We start from the raw sequence: 15755 nt of genomic DNA, 5'->3' as shown, positions 1-15755 counted from the left end.
GTATAACTAAACACAAGTCCCCCAGTGCTGTCACACTGGGGCAGAAGAGGAAGGGTCCCTTAGGAGGAGATGGAGGGGGCTTTCTCAGGCACCTGAGATGGCCTGAGTTTTCTGCTGCTGGGGTGGAGTTCTTCATGCCTGGAGGACCACCACCTTCACCCACCAAGTGCCCTCTAGATGCCCTCCAGTGCCAGCTGGGAAGTGATGGGAGTTTTATTCCAAAACATTTGGAGGGCACTAGGTTGGGGAAGCCTGCCCTACTGAATCCGTGGGTTTTCTCAGTAAGGTGCCATCCCATGAAAGATCTGCAAGGCTTCCCAGCAATCCCTCAGTGGTTCAAAAACCATTTCACTGGGAAAATAAATAGCTCAATCTGCCAAATGGGGCGGGGGTCTTTACTTAGGCCAAAATCCGCCAGAATAAAGCAGAAGTTGTTGAATATGGTGAGGGGGCGGGGCCTCAGTATTTCTGGTCTCGTGTGCTGTAGGGAAAGGGGGGAGTCTCAGTTGCAGACCAGCATGCAGTTGCTTCTGGCTTACCAGCAAAGCACAGAAGAGCAGTTGCCTTGAAAGGATGCAGGAGTGAAAGGAGCGCTCCCCCTCCCCACCATGCTGTCCACAATATTTCCAAAGGCCTTTTGCTCATCTTTCATATAAAAGGCAACTTGGATCTTCTGCTGGGTGGTTACAAGGAACAGCTGGTATCCGGGAAGAAGGTACTCTGGGCTCTTCCAGATGACCAGATGTTCACTGAGCATGCTCTCTGATTTGTTTGCAGGGATGTTAGAGAATGCATTTTCCACCTTCACTTTCCAGATTGCAAAGTCTGATCTTTTGGGGGAAGCGAGTTTGTTGTGGAAGACCACCCAATCCACTACAACCCGTGTGTGATTGAATACCAGCCCAAAGCAGCAACAGTCCGGAAGCTCCCCTTGGCTGCAAGCCTTCAGTGGAGCTGGCCTGGAGTCCTGGAAGGAAAGGCAGTGGAGAGAGCAAGGGAGCCTCCTCTTGCTCTCACCTTCTATCTGATGGGTTCCCAATATGCTAATTGCTGAACATGTACTGAAGATAAATATCAGTCCAGTTGAGGATGATTTGAGAGCCCATCCGTGGTCTAGAAACTGCACCAATGATGGGTAGAAGCCGCAGCTGGAAGAGAAATTCCAGCAAGGTGAGGGGAACTAATGTCGACCAACGTGGGGGCTGCTGAATTGGGTGGCTTGCTGATGATGTACCATCTTATAGCAGTTTTACAATTTAGAGGGATCTCTCAGGAAGGTTAAGCCAGGGTTTCCCAAACTTGGGTCTCCAGCTATTTTTGGACTACAGTTCCCATAATCCCTGAACACTGGTCCTGCTAGCTAAGGATAATCCAAGTTTGGGAAGCCCTGGTTTAGGCTTTTATTGGGCACTTGTTGGCATCTTGGGAGACAGTGGAGGAGTGCTCCTTTGGGAGTAAAGTCAAATTGTTGGAAGGGAGACCAATACAAGAGAGACATGTTTTGTTGCAGCTAGGGCAGGTGAAGGCGTCCAATTGTGCTGCTGCAGATGCACTATGGCGTTTCTTCTCTCTGCACTCCTCCCATCAGTCATGCCTCCTCTGGTCTGTCTCCACTGCAGTCATATTGGGCTCACTTACCAGTTTCAACAATTGATCCAGAAGTCATCATTAGACTGCATCATTTCTCAGTAGCCACTTTTGACAGCCCAGAGACCCATGGCGCTGAGATCCTGCCAAGCGACTGCCTCCACCCTGTGAGAATCTTTGTCACAAAAGCCATTTGCACTATAGGCGCGTGATAGTCATGGGCTGCCACCGAAACTGCTCCTGTTGGGCCCCACAAGAAGCTGTGAGCTGATAAGCTGCAAGCTGATGCCTGAAGCCAGCGTGGTGTTTAAATGCATTGCTGCAGCTGGTGCGCTGTTTGTGCTTGGTGCTAAAAGATGATGGTTCCCAAAGCTGGCTTTGTGATGCGCAATCCCACACCCATCCACACCCACAGTGTCCCACAAGAGCTTGGGAGCCAATGGGATGCTTGCATACGGCGCCACAAGACATCAGTGTGCACAGGGGGGACGGACTTGTAATGCTCGTGCACCATTGCACAATTTGCTCGTGCCCCTGAGCTTGCAGGCTGCTGGCTCTCCATCCCACGAGAGAGTCCCTGTGGGCAGGGCTTCCTGTCTGCCCCGTGAGCTGGGCTGGGTTCATGAGAGGAAGGTAGAGGAGGTGTGTGAGCCACGCAGAGTCAGCTACAGTCCAGCAAAGCAGACACTCTGCATGTCTCTCTCCAACTCCAGTGTCTTCCTGCTCAACGAGGTAAAGTGGCGCCATCCTTGTCTCTTGGGGGGCGGGCTGGGAAAAGAGGAGCGGGTGAGAAGGGGGTGAGGGAGCAGCCTGGCGAGTGGGCCGCCTGGGTGGCAGAACCGCAGCACAAGAAAGTGGAGTTAGATGCAGGAGATGTGGGTTGAGAGGCTCGCCAGAGCTGTCAAGAAGAGTTAGGTTTTCCCAGGTACTCAGATGGCACCAGCCGCTGCAGCGATTCATGGGTGTGTTTGAGCTCTGCTGTGCCATCCGCTGCCCCCTTTCCCCCTTGCCCTGAACTCAAGGCCTGTGCCCTATAGTGCCCCTGCTGAGTGAAGACCACCAAGGCAGGAGCACTGCCCCCCCCATACAGAGGAGTCCAGCAGCTGAATATTTTCTGCTTTAACCCCTGTAGTAACTAAAATATTCCTCCTCCATCTGTGCTCTCTGCAGTTTTCATCCTATACACAGCAAAGCCAGAAGCTTCCCCTCCACAAAATCTAAAACTATTGACCCTCAATCCATAGTGCCCCCTGCAGGGCTGGAACTACAAAGGCTCCATTCTAAAATGTTATTTTCACAAGCTTATTCTGAACAATTTTCCATTTCACTGACCAGGGTGGCACCAAAGTTTGTTTTGCCCTCCTTTCCCTCCTCACCCCCTGGGCTTCATTCCCACCACAAGTTAAGAGTGGTGGTCCTGCCTAGGTTGAGCTAAGCTTTTTAGTGATTTGTGTCCCATCGCCCACCCTCAGCAAGAGGGTCCAGTGGCATAGCTGATCTTTCCTCTTCCTCCCTTCTCAAATCCAGCTGTTCTTTCATACTGTAAACAAATATGGGGTTTTATTTAGTTATGACCGGCATTTGCACACCAGTCTTCCTGGCCGAGGCCTGTATTCCCTGATGACAAAAGCCTCAAACTGAGATTAAAATAGGGATCTGCTTTATTAATCCTGTTTTAAACACCCACCCGCACCAAATATTCTCTAGCAAGGGAAGTCGAACCCCGATTATCCTCTTATCTCCACCAGGAGGCGCCCCAAGGAGCCGGGGCAAGGGGCGAGATGCAGCCACCTTGAAATCCCTGGAAACGGGGCGGGAAGGATCTCGAGCAGCCGAGAGAGAATAATGTGCCTTGATGTGCCTTGCTTTTTAACGGGCGGGGGTGGCGTCCGCGGGAAATGGCAAAGCTTAAGTTCTAACTCAAGAGATGCTCGGGCCGGAGGGCCTTCAGACACAACTCTCCGGCGGTGGCTGATATGTGGCAATTATCTGCAGCCACTCCGCGGAAGCGCGCTCTGCTCTTGCTCTGGGGCCCTTTCCCCTGTTCCGTTTCCCCCAGGGATGAGCCTCTGCCGTGCCAGGGCCGGCTGAAACCCCGGGGAAAGGCGTAGCATACGGGCAGGGGAGAACGGCGGCGGGTGAGCGGCTTCCCCCATCTCCAGCTTCTCGGATTTGCAATGCCATCGACGGGCGGGGGAGCGGGAGCCATGGCCTTAAAACCTCGGGAAGCTGGAGATCTCTGTCTGCTGGATGAGCATCTGGAGCTGGTCGACGGCTGGAGCGAGGCGCATCCTGCACGCCAGCTCGGCCCCCTTCTTGCTCAGCCCAGAAGCGCCCCACCCGGGCGAGAGGAGGAGAGGGCAGCCCGCGGCGGAAAGCCCCCAGCTGCGCGCGCGGGGAAGGCGCCATCGGAGAGGCTCTTGCTTGGCAGGGCGCATCCTCGCCCCCCCTTCCCCCCGTGATTATATAGCGCCTGGCACGTCCCCGAGGCCAGTCTGGGAAGGGCGCGTGGAGCGCGGCGGGAGGAGGGCGGCGAGGCGCGGCGGCGCGCACCGCGCTCGTCGGCAGCAGGAGGAGAGCGCGGGCGAGCGGACGAGCGCAGGCAGCCAGAGCCGGGCAGGCGCTTCGGAAGCGGCGCAGCGGGGCCGGGGGGCGCCTCCCTCCTCCTCCCTCCTCCTTCCTTCTCCCCAGCGGGCAGCGCACCCCGGGCCCGCCCGCCCGCCCGCCCGCCCGCCGGCCGGCCGGCTCCCTCCCCCGCCGTCTATGTCTTTTTCTGACTCCAGCGCAACCTTCCTGCTCAACGAGGTAACCGACCAGGCAGCGCGCCGCCGCCGCCGCCCCATGGCAGCCCCGTCGCCATGCCCGCCCCGCCTTTCTCGCGCGCCTCTCCCGCGCCCCAGACATCCCTCCCCACCCCCACGCGCGCCATACAGCAGCGCCGGGAGGATCCAGGGCGCCCGCCAGGGAGAAGGGGCGGGCGGCTGCGCGCCTCTCCCGCCCCTTCGCCGGGCTCTTCGCCTCGCTCTCTCCCGCGCCTTCAGTCCCGTCGCGCTTCCGAGATGCGCGGCTGGGATGTCAGGATTGGTGCTGCGTCCTCGTTGGCGAAGGGCGGAGGGGGTTCTTTCTGCAGGGACTGCCCAACTTCCGTGGGACGGGGTGGGGGTCCAGCTAGCGCCTGCACCCCTGGCACCGGGCTTGGAGAGGCATCTGGAGACGCAGCTTGGGGGGATGGCAGGGGGAACCCCACCGGGCCCCATTTCCGGCAGAGCCGGAGGACCGAGTCCAGATCAGCGGGCAGCAGCAGCAGCAGCGCCTGCCCCGAAGTTAGGGGGGGGGGAGGCGAACGTCCCCATCTGCCCTTTAGGGATGGAGCTGTGAGACCGTCTGGGTGGGCAATCCGGAGCGTAGAGCCGGAGGAGAGACCCCCCCTTGATGCCTTGGGGAGAGGCGCTGCATCAGAGAAGCTGGAGGGAGGCAGAGGGTGGCATTGCCAGGGGTCGCGCGGAGAGGCTCCCAGTTGGCCCTGGTTATCCAGTGACCTGCAGGCAGTTAAGGCAGCCGGGGCTAGGAAAACAGGGGCACTCAAGGAACCGGGTGGGGGGCACGGCGTGTCGTGGTGGTGGCCGGGACTTCTCACCCTTTCACTGCCCACATTCCTTCGCTTGCGCGGTCTCGGTGCCCGGACTTCTCCTGGCCCAAGCAGGAAGGCTGTGTCTCCCCAACCGCCAATTCCCTTTTGTTTGGCTGAATATCCAGCAAGGCACCCTTCTCTGCCCTCCCTGTCTCTGGAGGCAGAATAAAGGGCAGAGCTTGGTGGGCACTAAGAATGCACTGAGAACGACCCCTGCCCCCAAAAAACCCACATCACATGCCCTCCGGTCGTGTCTTCCCTCTCCCCATCCTGTTGGTCCCCTTCTGCTATCTGCACCGCGCCCCTTGGCCCCCCGCTTTGGTCTTGCCCCAGGTGGGTGCAGACGCATCCGGACAGTTCAGGAGCTGCTGCCTGCCCCACTTCTCTCTTCTCTCTCTGTCTTTCTCTCTGCCCGCCCCCCACCTCCCCGCTTCCTTCCGTGCTTGCCTGTCTCAATGCCTGCCCCCAGGGGAGGGCTGGTGGGTGGGCGCTATTGTTTTTGCCGTCGTTGCTGAGCGGAGAGAGCGAGCGAGCGAGCGAGCGAGCGCATCCAGGGTGGGGAATCTTTCTCGGGGAGCAGACAGCAGCTCTGCCATTGCGTGCCATCCGCTGCCCCCAACCCAGCTTGGGGCAGGGGGCACAGCGCTGGGCATCCCTCCGATTGGAAGAGCAGCCCCTTTTCACCCCCCCCCCCTTCACCCTGCTGCCACCACCACCACCTCTGTCTTGGTTCCTGAACGATTCTTTCATCCCCCATGTATGACGACTCCTGTCTCCATGGATTCGAAGACTCCGAGGTGGTGAGTCTGGCAGAAGCCAGGGGCTATTTTCAGCAGGGGAACCGCCCACTTACAAGAACCTGGCATCGTCCTGGTTCGCTGGGTGCAGGGCTGGATGGCAGAGGGTAAGGTGGGGTGACTAGGTGTTAGAAAGTTGGGGCAGAGGAGCCATGAGGGTGCTGGGGGGTTGTGGCTGGGAGTGGGGAGACAGTGGAGTAGGCGACTGAGCTCAGGGCATAATCACAGATGCCACGAGGGTTTAACTGGGCGCCTTTGGTGGAGGAGGACCAAGGCATGTTAAGGGTACCCCTTAGTTATGGGGTGGTGGTAAGTTGCTTTCCTTGGCTTCTCTTTGGCTCAGGGCTGGAAGGCACTTGGAGGCTTGGTCCTCTCCAAGGAGTGTAGGAAAATGGTTCTGGATAGATGGGGTGCTCTAAATATGTCCGGGTGCAAGCGGGCAGTAGGATGGTGCCCTGGCATTCTAGGGAAGCGGTGTTCTTTCCCCTAACAGCTCCCCCTGCTGGTGGGTGAATCCAGCAGGTAGGAACATGGGAAGCTTCCTTGCATCCCTAGTGAGGCCATTGCTTCATCCAGCTCAGTCTTGCCTACCCTAGCAAGCACAGGGTTTCACCCTCTCCCAACCATGCCTAGAGATGCACATGGAGAGGCATTGGCCGGACCCTGGCATGGTGTTCCTTGTCAGCAGCTGGTTCTTGGGAAGGGCTTGTGCTTTCCTGAGCGAGTGCAGAGTCCCTCAGACCATGCACCTGTTTTGGGGGAGATCCTTGGTTGGAGGTCCTCTGACATGGCTTGGGTAAGGGGTGGAGAAAGTCTCACGTCTCCCTTCAAGTGGGATCCCAAAAATAACTCCTTCCTGAAAGAGGAGGAGGTGTTTCTCTCCTGCACTTTTCCTGGCTGTTGTCACCCAGGCATTAGAGCTCGAAAGAGGAGTTGCGGAAATCCTGGATGGAGAGTTTGTGGAGGGCTTTGGCTGGAGGATGTGGGCGTTAAGGAACCTGCTTTGTACAGAGCCAGACCATTGGGCCCACCTAGCTCATTACTGGCTGTGCTAACTAGCAGCAAGACTCCTCAGGAATTCAGCCGGGGATCTTCCTCTTAGCTGGAGATGCTGAGGATGGGACCTGGAGTCTTTTGCATGCAAAAGAGATGCTCTAGCCCCTGGACAATGGCCCTTCACCTAACATGTGTAAGCAAACAGGGGCTATAATCTAGATAGATGGCAAGGGAGAGGACACATGGCTAGGAAAATCTCCACCCAGTAGGCTAGTTCAGCAGGTCTGGAACAAGCCTCTTTGTCAACCTCTGTAGGAGCCCATCAATTATAAGTCAGGTGTGGGGGCTCCCCTGTGTGATGCCAGCACAATTTTTATCATGCCCGGTCCTTGGGCTTCCTGCCCACCTGGTTGGGGTTAGGCATCCACAGCAGGCACAGCTGCTCCGCTTTGAAATGTGTGGGTGGGTGTCGGCAGGAGGAGGTGGATGATCAGCTGACATGACGGAACTGGGCTTTGGAGGGGGGGAGGGGGCTGGCATTTCCTAGTGTCTGCCTGAGCTGGGGGGGGGGTAGAGAGAAGAGAGACACTGCATGCTGTAAGTGCGAGATGTTCACCTCTCCTCCCGCCTCCATTTCTAGCACCTCTTACCTAAGTCATAAAAGCACTTTTTAAAGACTGTTGCAAAGTATTTTTTTCTTCTCAGTGTCTGTTGATCACACTCCATATGCAGAGGGAGGGGAGGAGAGTGAAGGTGCAGAATTGCGGGTGGTAGCCTAGGGCTGCGAGTTATTAGAGGCCTTCGCACTTTCCATTCGCATTCTGAATTCCTGGGAACCAGAATCAAGTTGTGCCCAGAAATCCTCGCTCCTGGTTCATTCCATCTCCAATCTTACTTCTTGGTTTATGGGAGCTGGATTATTTACATTTATTTTTGCAGGGGCGGGGGACCAAATTTGGCTCAGTGGCAGAGCATCTGTTTTGCGTGCAAAAGGTCGTGGGTTCAGTCCCTGGCATCTCCAGAGAGGACTGAGATTGTCCCCTGTCTGAAACCCTGGAGAGCCCCTACCCAAGAGACTCTGTATAAGGCAGCTTCCTATGTTCCTGTGTTACACTTGTAATCTGACTTTCTCAGGCTCAGGTTGGCATACATGGCTCTCCTTCCCTGCATTGCATCCTCACAAGAACCCTGTGAGGTGAGTTAGGCTAAGAGAGAGTGACTGAACCCAAGGTTTCCTGGGGATCTCAATGTGGCTGAGTAGTGATTTGAGCGCAGGTGGCGCTGTGGGTTAAACCACTGAGCCTAGGACTTGCTGATCAGAAGGTCAGTGGTTTGAATCCCCGCGACGTGGTGAGCTCCTGTTGCTGGGTCCCTGCTCCTGCCAACCTAGCAATTCGAAAGCACGTCAAAGGGCAAGTAGATAAATAGGTACCACTCCGGCGGGAAGGTAAACGGCGTTTCCGTGCACTGCTCTGGTTCACCAGAAGTGGCTTAGTCATGCTGGCCACATGACCCGGAAGCTGTACGCCGGCTCCCTCGGCCAATAAAGCGAGATGAGCGCCGCAACCCCAGAGTCGGCCACGACTGGACCTAATGGTCAGGGGTCCCTTTACCTTTACCAATCTCCCGTTCCAGACTGGTGCTCTTAATGACTACACAACATGCTAACTCTGGTTTTCAAAGGGCAAGGTAGGAATGGGGTGGACAGCAAGGCTGAACTGGAGCTGAATTGGCGGCAAAGGGAGAGGAGGAAGGGGGGTCCAGACAACAGCCAGCTTTGGTCTTCAGGCTATTCTGAATCCTCCAATCCTTGTAATGGTAATCTGATTCAACAGTCTGGAAAGGGAGCAGAAGATGGGCTGGTTTCTTATTTAGCTCATCATCATCAAATTTATTGTTCAAGTTTAAAATTCAGAATTAAAAACAAATTACCATCACAAGGATCAGGTGTGTTGTGAAAACACACATTTCTGATGTTGCAGGCCAGGGTGAAGAGGGGCAGACTCAGCCTTCGCTGAAAGCTGTAAAGTGAGGAAGTCAGACTGGGGGTGGGGAGGGAATGCCACAACCTAGGGCAGGGGTAGGCAACCTAAGGCCCGTGGGCCGGATGCTGCCCAATCACCTTCTCAATCCGGCCCGCAGATGGTCCGGGAATCATCATGTTTTTACATGAGTAGAATGTGTCCTTTTATTTAAAATGCATCTCTGGTCTGGGTTATTTGTGGGACAAAGGAATTTGTTCATTTCCCCCAAAAAAATATTGTCTGGCCCACGGCTGAAAAGGGTTGCTGACCCCTGACCTAGGGGCTGTCACAGAGAATGCCTTATCCCAAGCCACAGACACACACCCCAATTCCCAAGGGAGGGAGAATTACCAAGACAGTTCTCTCTGCAGACCTTAACACCTGGGAGGGTCTGTAGGGAAAGAGGAAATCTTTCAGATATTTGGGGGCCTGGGTTGTTTAAGGCTCTGGTGTCTGAGAGGCAGAGTACCAGGGATTGTCATTGTGGCACTTTCTGTATGTTGTTGGACTCCAACTCCCATAATTCCCACGATGGGTGTTGCAGTCTGGCAATATCTGGAAGGCACTGCACTGGTCCTCTTCCTTCTCGCCTTCTCATGCCCTTCCTTGGTGTAGGAGTAGCAAGTTGACAGTGCAGCTCCTCTCCCTTCCCAGGGTGGGTGAGTGTTTCCCCCCCTGCAAAATTGAGAGGCAGACTGAGAAGGGAGCTGGGTGAAGTGGTGGAGCTTTTCGTTGGGGAGAGGAGAGGAGAGGGAGCGAGGGACTGTTGCTCGCTGACAGCTTGGATCTTAAGCTCTTTGGCCGAGATTCATCCTCCTCTCAGGGGGGGACTGTGGTTGCAGCTGTGACAACACAGATTGGGCCAGAAAGAGCCTCTCTCTCTTCCGCCATAGCAGAGAGGGTGACATTTTAAGGATTTTCCATTTTGTGCCTCCAAGTCCAGTTCCTTTCAGCCTGTCTGGAGGATGCCATGTGAGTACATAGGCGCTCATCTTTTGCGTGTCTGTAAAGTGGGAAGCCCCTCCAAATCTTAGGACTACAAGTCCCATCATCCCTGACCACTGGGCCATGCTGGCTGGGGCTGCTGGAAATTGGAGCCCAGCAGCATCGGCTTGGGGGGGGGGGGCACAAGCTGCTCACCCCTTGCTCTCTTAGGCAACAGTTCTCAAAACTGTTGGATCACTTCATAAACTTTCTCCCCATTCAGCCTCTGCTTCAGAACCAGTGCTGCTTTATACAAATTGTTTGGTCTAGGCCAGATTGTTGAGGAGGGCCACTTATATGGGTCAGTTTTAAGGGGTGAAATCCATTGTGAACAAACATAATAAAAATATAATAATAATAATAATAATAATAATAATAATAATAATACCCCGCCCTCCCCGACCGAGACTGGGCTCAGGGTGGATAACACCAAATATATAAAATACATTGAAAAAACAAAATCAAATGATTTGTTTAAAATACAATTCGAATCATATTTAAAATAAAAATAAAATTAAGTGGGATCCCATGAATCATAACCGTAGGGGTACGGAATTACAAGTTCACCAGGCCCGCTCACCCAAGCTGGTCCCATATGGGCCAATAGAAAGAGCTATGGAGGCTACTTACATACAGGGTCCCATAGAAAGAAGGGGGTCAGACTGGGCCCGGACCAAAGTCCTGGCGGAACAGCTCTGTCTTGCAGGCCCTGCGGAAAGATGTCAAATCCCGCAAGGCCCTGGTCTCTTGTGACAGAGCATTCCACCAGACTGGGGCCATGGCTGAAAAGGCCCTGGCCCTGGTCGAGGCCAGTAGAGAGATTTGTGATGGTTTTGCAATATTTTTGTGGACTGCCTGAATGGACCTTGCAGGTCACTAGAGATCCATGGATCACAATTTCAGAGCCTCCGCTCTAAGGCTTACTTTGGGCAAGGACTCCAGGGTAGGGGATCTTAAGGTGGTGGTGAATGAAGGAGACGCGTTTCTTAGCCACATGCAATGTGCCTTTCTCTCGCCACTGATTAAAATATACACTTTGGATGCATTTGACCTGACATTAGGATGACTGGCATCCAGGGCAATGGGCAAGAATTCTGACTAGGATCTAGCACAACTGTTTTGTTTCGCTTTAGCTGTGATTGATGAAGCACAAAATATCACCCTGTTGTTTCTAGACTCTAGAGCAGTGGTTCTTAACCTTTGGGTCCCCAGGTGTTGTTGGACTACAACTCCCATCACCCCTAGGTAGCAAGGCCAGAGCTCAGGGATGATGGGAGTTGTAGTCCAACAACATCTGGGGACCCACAGGTTGAGAACCGCTGCTCTAGAGTCACTCCTCTCCCTCTGGTATTCCATCCTGTACTTTCCCTGGCCAATGTAGAGGTTCAGATATCAGTAGAATGGAGGCTTGATTCTCTACGCCTTGGGTTGTGTTCAACTAAGTTTTCCTCAGAGTACTGTACTAGAAATTAATGGACCCAACTTTTTTGTCGTTATTAATTTCAGTGAGTCTTACTGAATGTGAATCGAAACATAATAGATGTTTTTCATGTCTTGTTCCACATCCCCCACTCCCTCTCATTTCCCAGGCAGTCAGAGTTCCATAAAGCAAGCTTTGCACAAGGATAGGGAATTTGTGGCCCTCTGCGTTGCTTTGGACTACAGTTCCCATCATCTCTGACCCTTGTCTGTGCTGGCAGGGGCTGATGGGAGTTGTAGTCCAGTAACATTTGGAGGACCCGGTTTTACAAGGTCCATTTTCTTTGGAGGAGAGAGCACTGGAGACTTTAACAGTCTCTTCATCATGCTGCATTTATGCACGGATAGGCAGAGCAAGCATTACAAAGCACACAGGCAGATAAAAGTCCCAAAGGAAACATCGACACACTAGAAGCCCAAAAAGTATTCCTTGAATACCTGTCCAAACTGTTGGTTTTTAGCTGTCCAGGCACATGGCACATGCAAATGTATGTGGCAATTTCCTGAGTTTTTAAATAAATGAAATGAGGTTTGAGGAAGCTGTAGTTTTGTGGGGGAGAACAGCAGCAGGAGGGGCTGATTAACCCTTTCATCACCAGCCTTTTTCCTGCTCAAAACCAGGAGTAAAGGAGAACACAGGGAACAGCTTAAGTAGCCCCTCAACACTGTTTCTGCAACTCAGAGGTGGGGATGATTATGATAATAATAATAATAATAATAATAATAATAATAATAATAATGTTATTTATACCCCACCCATCTGGCTGGGTTTCCCCAGCCACTCTGCGTGGCTTACAGCATATCTAAGAACATAATAAAACACCTTCTAAAAGGTGTGCAATTGTTTATCTCCTTGACATCTGAAGGGAGGACGTTCCACAGGGAGGGCGCTACTGCTGAGAAGGCCCTCTGCCTGGTTCCCTGTAACTTCACTTCACCCTCATCGCTTAGCCCAGACACTGTGGTCCTTCTTCAAGGGTCTTCTGCTGGTTCCTTCACTGCAAGAAGTGAAGTTACCAGCAGAAGACCCTTGAAGAAGGACCACAGTGTCTGGGCTAAGCGATGAGGGTGGAGACGCTCCTTCAGGTATACCTGAAGCCGCTTTAATTTAGTGAAGCAGAACAAAAGCTCTGAGAGCTCCATCGTATCCATTTGCACACAACTGTGCATTTGCTGCTCAGGCAGTCCTATTTTGAAGCCCCCCCCCCCTTACTGGAGGCTGAAAATCACATTCTGGATGCTTGGAACAGCAATTACAGTGTCCTATTATCACTGATCTGATGCCAGTGCAAAATGGGGCTTTGAATCCAAAACTCCTTCAGCTCATGATAATCTCTTATGGGCTTCAGAGTGGGTACACAGACCACAGCTTTGGAGTCTTCCTGTAGCCCAAAATGTTCTGTGTCAGGGTGGATGAAATGCAAGAAGAGGAGCAGGTTGTAATAACCCCTTTTCGCTAGCAGCAGCATCTGATCACTTTGGACTTTCTGCTCTCTTTGTTAAATCTGAAAGGGTGCATTTACAGCTTTTGTTCCTGCTGCCATGGCCCGCTTTTGTTAACCGAGCTAGCTGATGCAAATTTGCTATGCGCTCTGTTCCCTCATTCGCTTCGGGAGCTTCTCTTGCTTAGCAGTGCATCCCAGTAGCATCACAACAAGCTGCCATATGCATCCCTGCTCCCCACTAGTCAGCTCTTCTGGGCGTCCTTGATGGGCCCCATCGCATCCTTGTCTTTGAACAAGTCTTGCCCAGATCCCTCCTCTGGACGTTCAAATGCTGTTTACCTTTTCCCACCTCCCCTTTGGAAACTGGCCCACTCCCTGCTTCATTTTATTCATTGCACTTATGTTCCACCTTTCTTCCAGAGTGGATCCCAAGATGGCATAAGTGGGGTTCCTAGATGGTCTCGTAGAATCATCCCCCCAAACGACATCTAGTCCAATCCCTGCAATGCCACTATCCTGCCCACAGCTATCTCTGGGTGGCCTTGAACCACCAACCTTCTGGTTAACATCCAGACATACTGGCCCACTGTGCGTGTCCAGCTCCAGCTTTGCTTAGCTTCACTGTGAGGTTGCTGCATCACGTGGCTTTAGACCAACAGTGGAGAGATGATGTTGGACTACAATTCCCTTCATCCCTGACCATTGGCCGTGCCGGTTGGGGCTGATGGGAACTGAGGTCCATCAATTCCTGGAGGACCACAGAGTTTGCCACACCCTTGCCTTGCCTTGCTTGTGCCAGTGAACAGCAAAGGTACGAGTTCCAAGGTATAACTGGGAAGGGAAAAGGGTATTTCTGTCTGTTGATGGCCCAGATGCAATGCTAGGCCTCATTCCATCTAGTGATAAAGTGAGCCCTGTAAAACACTCTGAATCCTCTAATTTGAGTCAGGGTTTAGGCCTAAAACTATTTTTGAATACAGTATAATAATATTGTCTTGGGACAATAACATAAACCAGTCTTCTTAAAAGTAAGAAAAGAACAATAATGGTTTAATAAGTGCTAGATTACTGGGGGTTTGCTCATGAGTTTTTGAAATGAGCAGTGTCTGGCACCAGTCTGACAGTCGTTGTAAATATGCTGTAGATGCTTGAATTTGAACCTGTATTGAGAAATCAAAATGCATTTATTATACTGTACTGGCAGAGGGTGACATATCAATATGGTATGCATTTGACATTTCATTTATTTTATTTTATTTAACAAAATTATATACTGCCTTATTGTAAGAAAATGTTGAAGCGGTTTACAAAAATATAAAGTAAAGCATGACAATTTGAGTTAAACACAGGTATTTTAAAACATTCAAAAGATGGTTAAATCCAACAGTAATGAAAAAGAAATAAAACACATGTAACTTTTACATGTCTGGATAGGCTTGCCTAAACAAAATACGTTTAAGCAGGTGCTGAAAAGTGAAGGTCTGGTGTCCATAGGCAGGGAGTTCCAGGTTGCAGGTGCTGCCACACTCAAAGATGGATTTCTTACAAGTGCAGAACAATGCCAGTTCTGCAGATTGAAGCTGTCAAAGCATTTGTATTTAATCTGGTGTTTATTTATTTATTTAAAGCATTTTTACCCTGATCTTCAGCTGAAAAGGTCCCTAGAGCAATAAAAAAATAAGACTGTGTCATTAGGCAAATAATCTGAAACACACAACACAAAAGGAAAAGGGGAGGGAGAGGGAGGATGAAGAAAGCAAACTCAGTCACCAGTTCTGAAAGTTTCTCATAGGAAGCAAGAATATGAAAGAGGCTCTCAAAAACCTTGTGTTATCTCTCTCTCTCTCTCTCTCTCTCTCTCTCTTTCTCTCTCTCCCCGCCCCCCATTTAAACTGGCCAACTGTACACAAGAAACATAATCCAAAATGTAGTTGACCTGAATGTACTTCAGAAAACCCACATGAATTACTGATTTCCATTTCTTCCCTTCATCAACACTCTCCCATGTTAATTTAACATTGTTTCCTAAGTTTGGTGCTGAGTTTCCTGCTTAGCTGCATAGAGCACTTCAGAGTGTTTTAAAGTGCTTCACTTCCCAATGCACAACAACCTTGTAAGGTAGGCCAGGATTACTATCCCCATGACGTAAAGCCCAGAGGAAGCGGCTTGCAAGTTGCAAGTCAGCCTTTTGTCCTTGCACCACAGCATTGGTCTCAAGCAAATGAAAACCCACACCAAAGTAGGGGCTGGGGTGGAAGAAGAGCGCCAACACGCATGTGCAAAATGTCCATGCCTTTTCAAACCCGCCCGCCCCCCGCCCCCCATTTGGCTTTTTGGGGAAAGATTTCAAGGCAGATGCGCGTCTCCTTTTGTCAATTAACCCTGGGAAACGAAGCCCTTTTGGATCCCCCTGTGCTTCGCAGGCCCGATTCCCCTCCCCAGTTTATCTACATCGCAGGCGGTTCCCTGCACCGCGAAGCTCAGGAGCAGGCAGGGCTTCGAGGAAGCGCGAAGAAGCATCTTCTCTCTCACCCACGCGCGCCTTTCCAGACTCCCGCGTGGCGGAAGAGCCGTGGGCCGCCGAGCTCCAGCCAGCAGAAACGCACGCGTCGTACACGTGTGGGGCGGGCAGAAGAGGAGAGGGTCTGAAGGCTGAACACGAGGGCCGGAGGCGGGGGCGCCTAGACGCAAAGGCTCCTTTCCCGTTTGCACCAGAGCAGTGGCGTAGCGTGGGTTGTCAGCACCCGGGGCAAGGCAAGTAATTTGCGCCCCCTAACCCGTGGATTTGCGCCCCCTAACCCTATCCCTAACC

The 15755-nt window shown here is 52.4% G+C and overlaps 1 protein-coding gene across 3 annotated transcripts in view; it reads left to right on the top strand.

Annotated features, from left to right (window-relative positions):
- Nucleotides 1-2125: 2125 nt before the first annotated feature.
- Nucleotides 2126-15755, top strand: part of CACNB3 (calcium voltage-gated channel auxiliary subunit beta 3) — a 37955-nt gene continuing 24325 nt past the window's right edge. The window contains exon 1 of one of the 3 annotated variants that reach the window (XM_079966708.1): nt 2126-2319. In XM_079966708.1, coding sequence (XP_079822834.1) covers nt 2281-2319 — 39 coding nt within the window. In that variant the 5' untranslated portion in view covers nt 2126-2280. Of the gene's footprint in view, nt 2320-4173; nt 4393-4932; nt 6019-15755 lie in introns of those variants that run through there. The other 2 variants (XM_079966706.1, XM_079966707.1) reach the window with 2 other exon arrangements.

The sequence above is a fragment of the Podarcis cretensis genome (assembly GCF_951804945.1).
Source record: "Podarcis cretensis genome assembly, chromosome: 2".
In the NCBI taxonomy this organism is placed as follows: Eukaryota; Metazoa; Chordata; class Lepidosauria; order Squamata; family Lacertidae; genus Podarcis; species Podarcis cretensis.
Note: the sequence above shows the minus strand (reverse complement) of the source record. Positions and strands in the feature narration are given on the sequence as shown.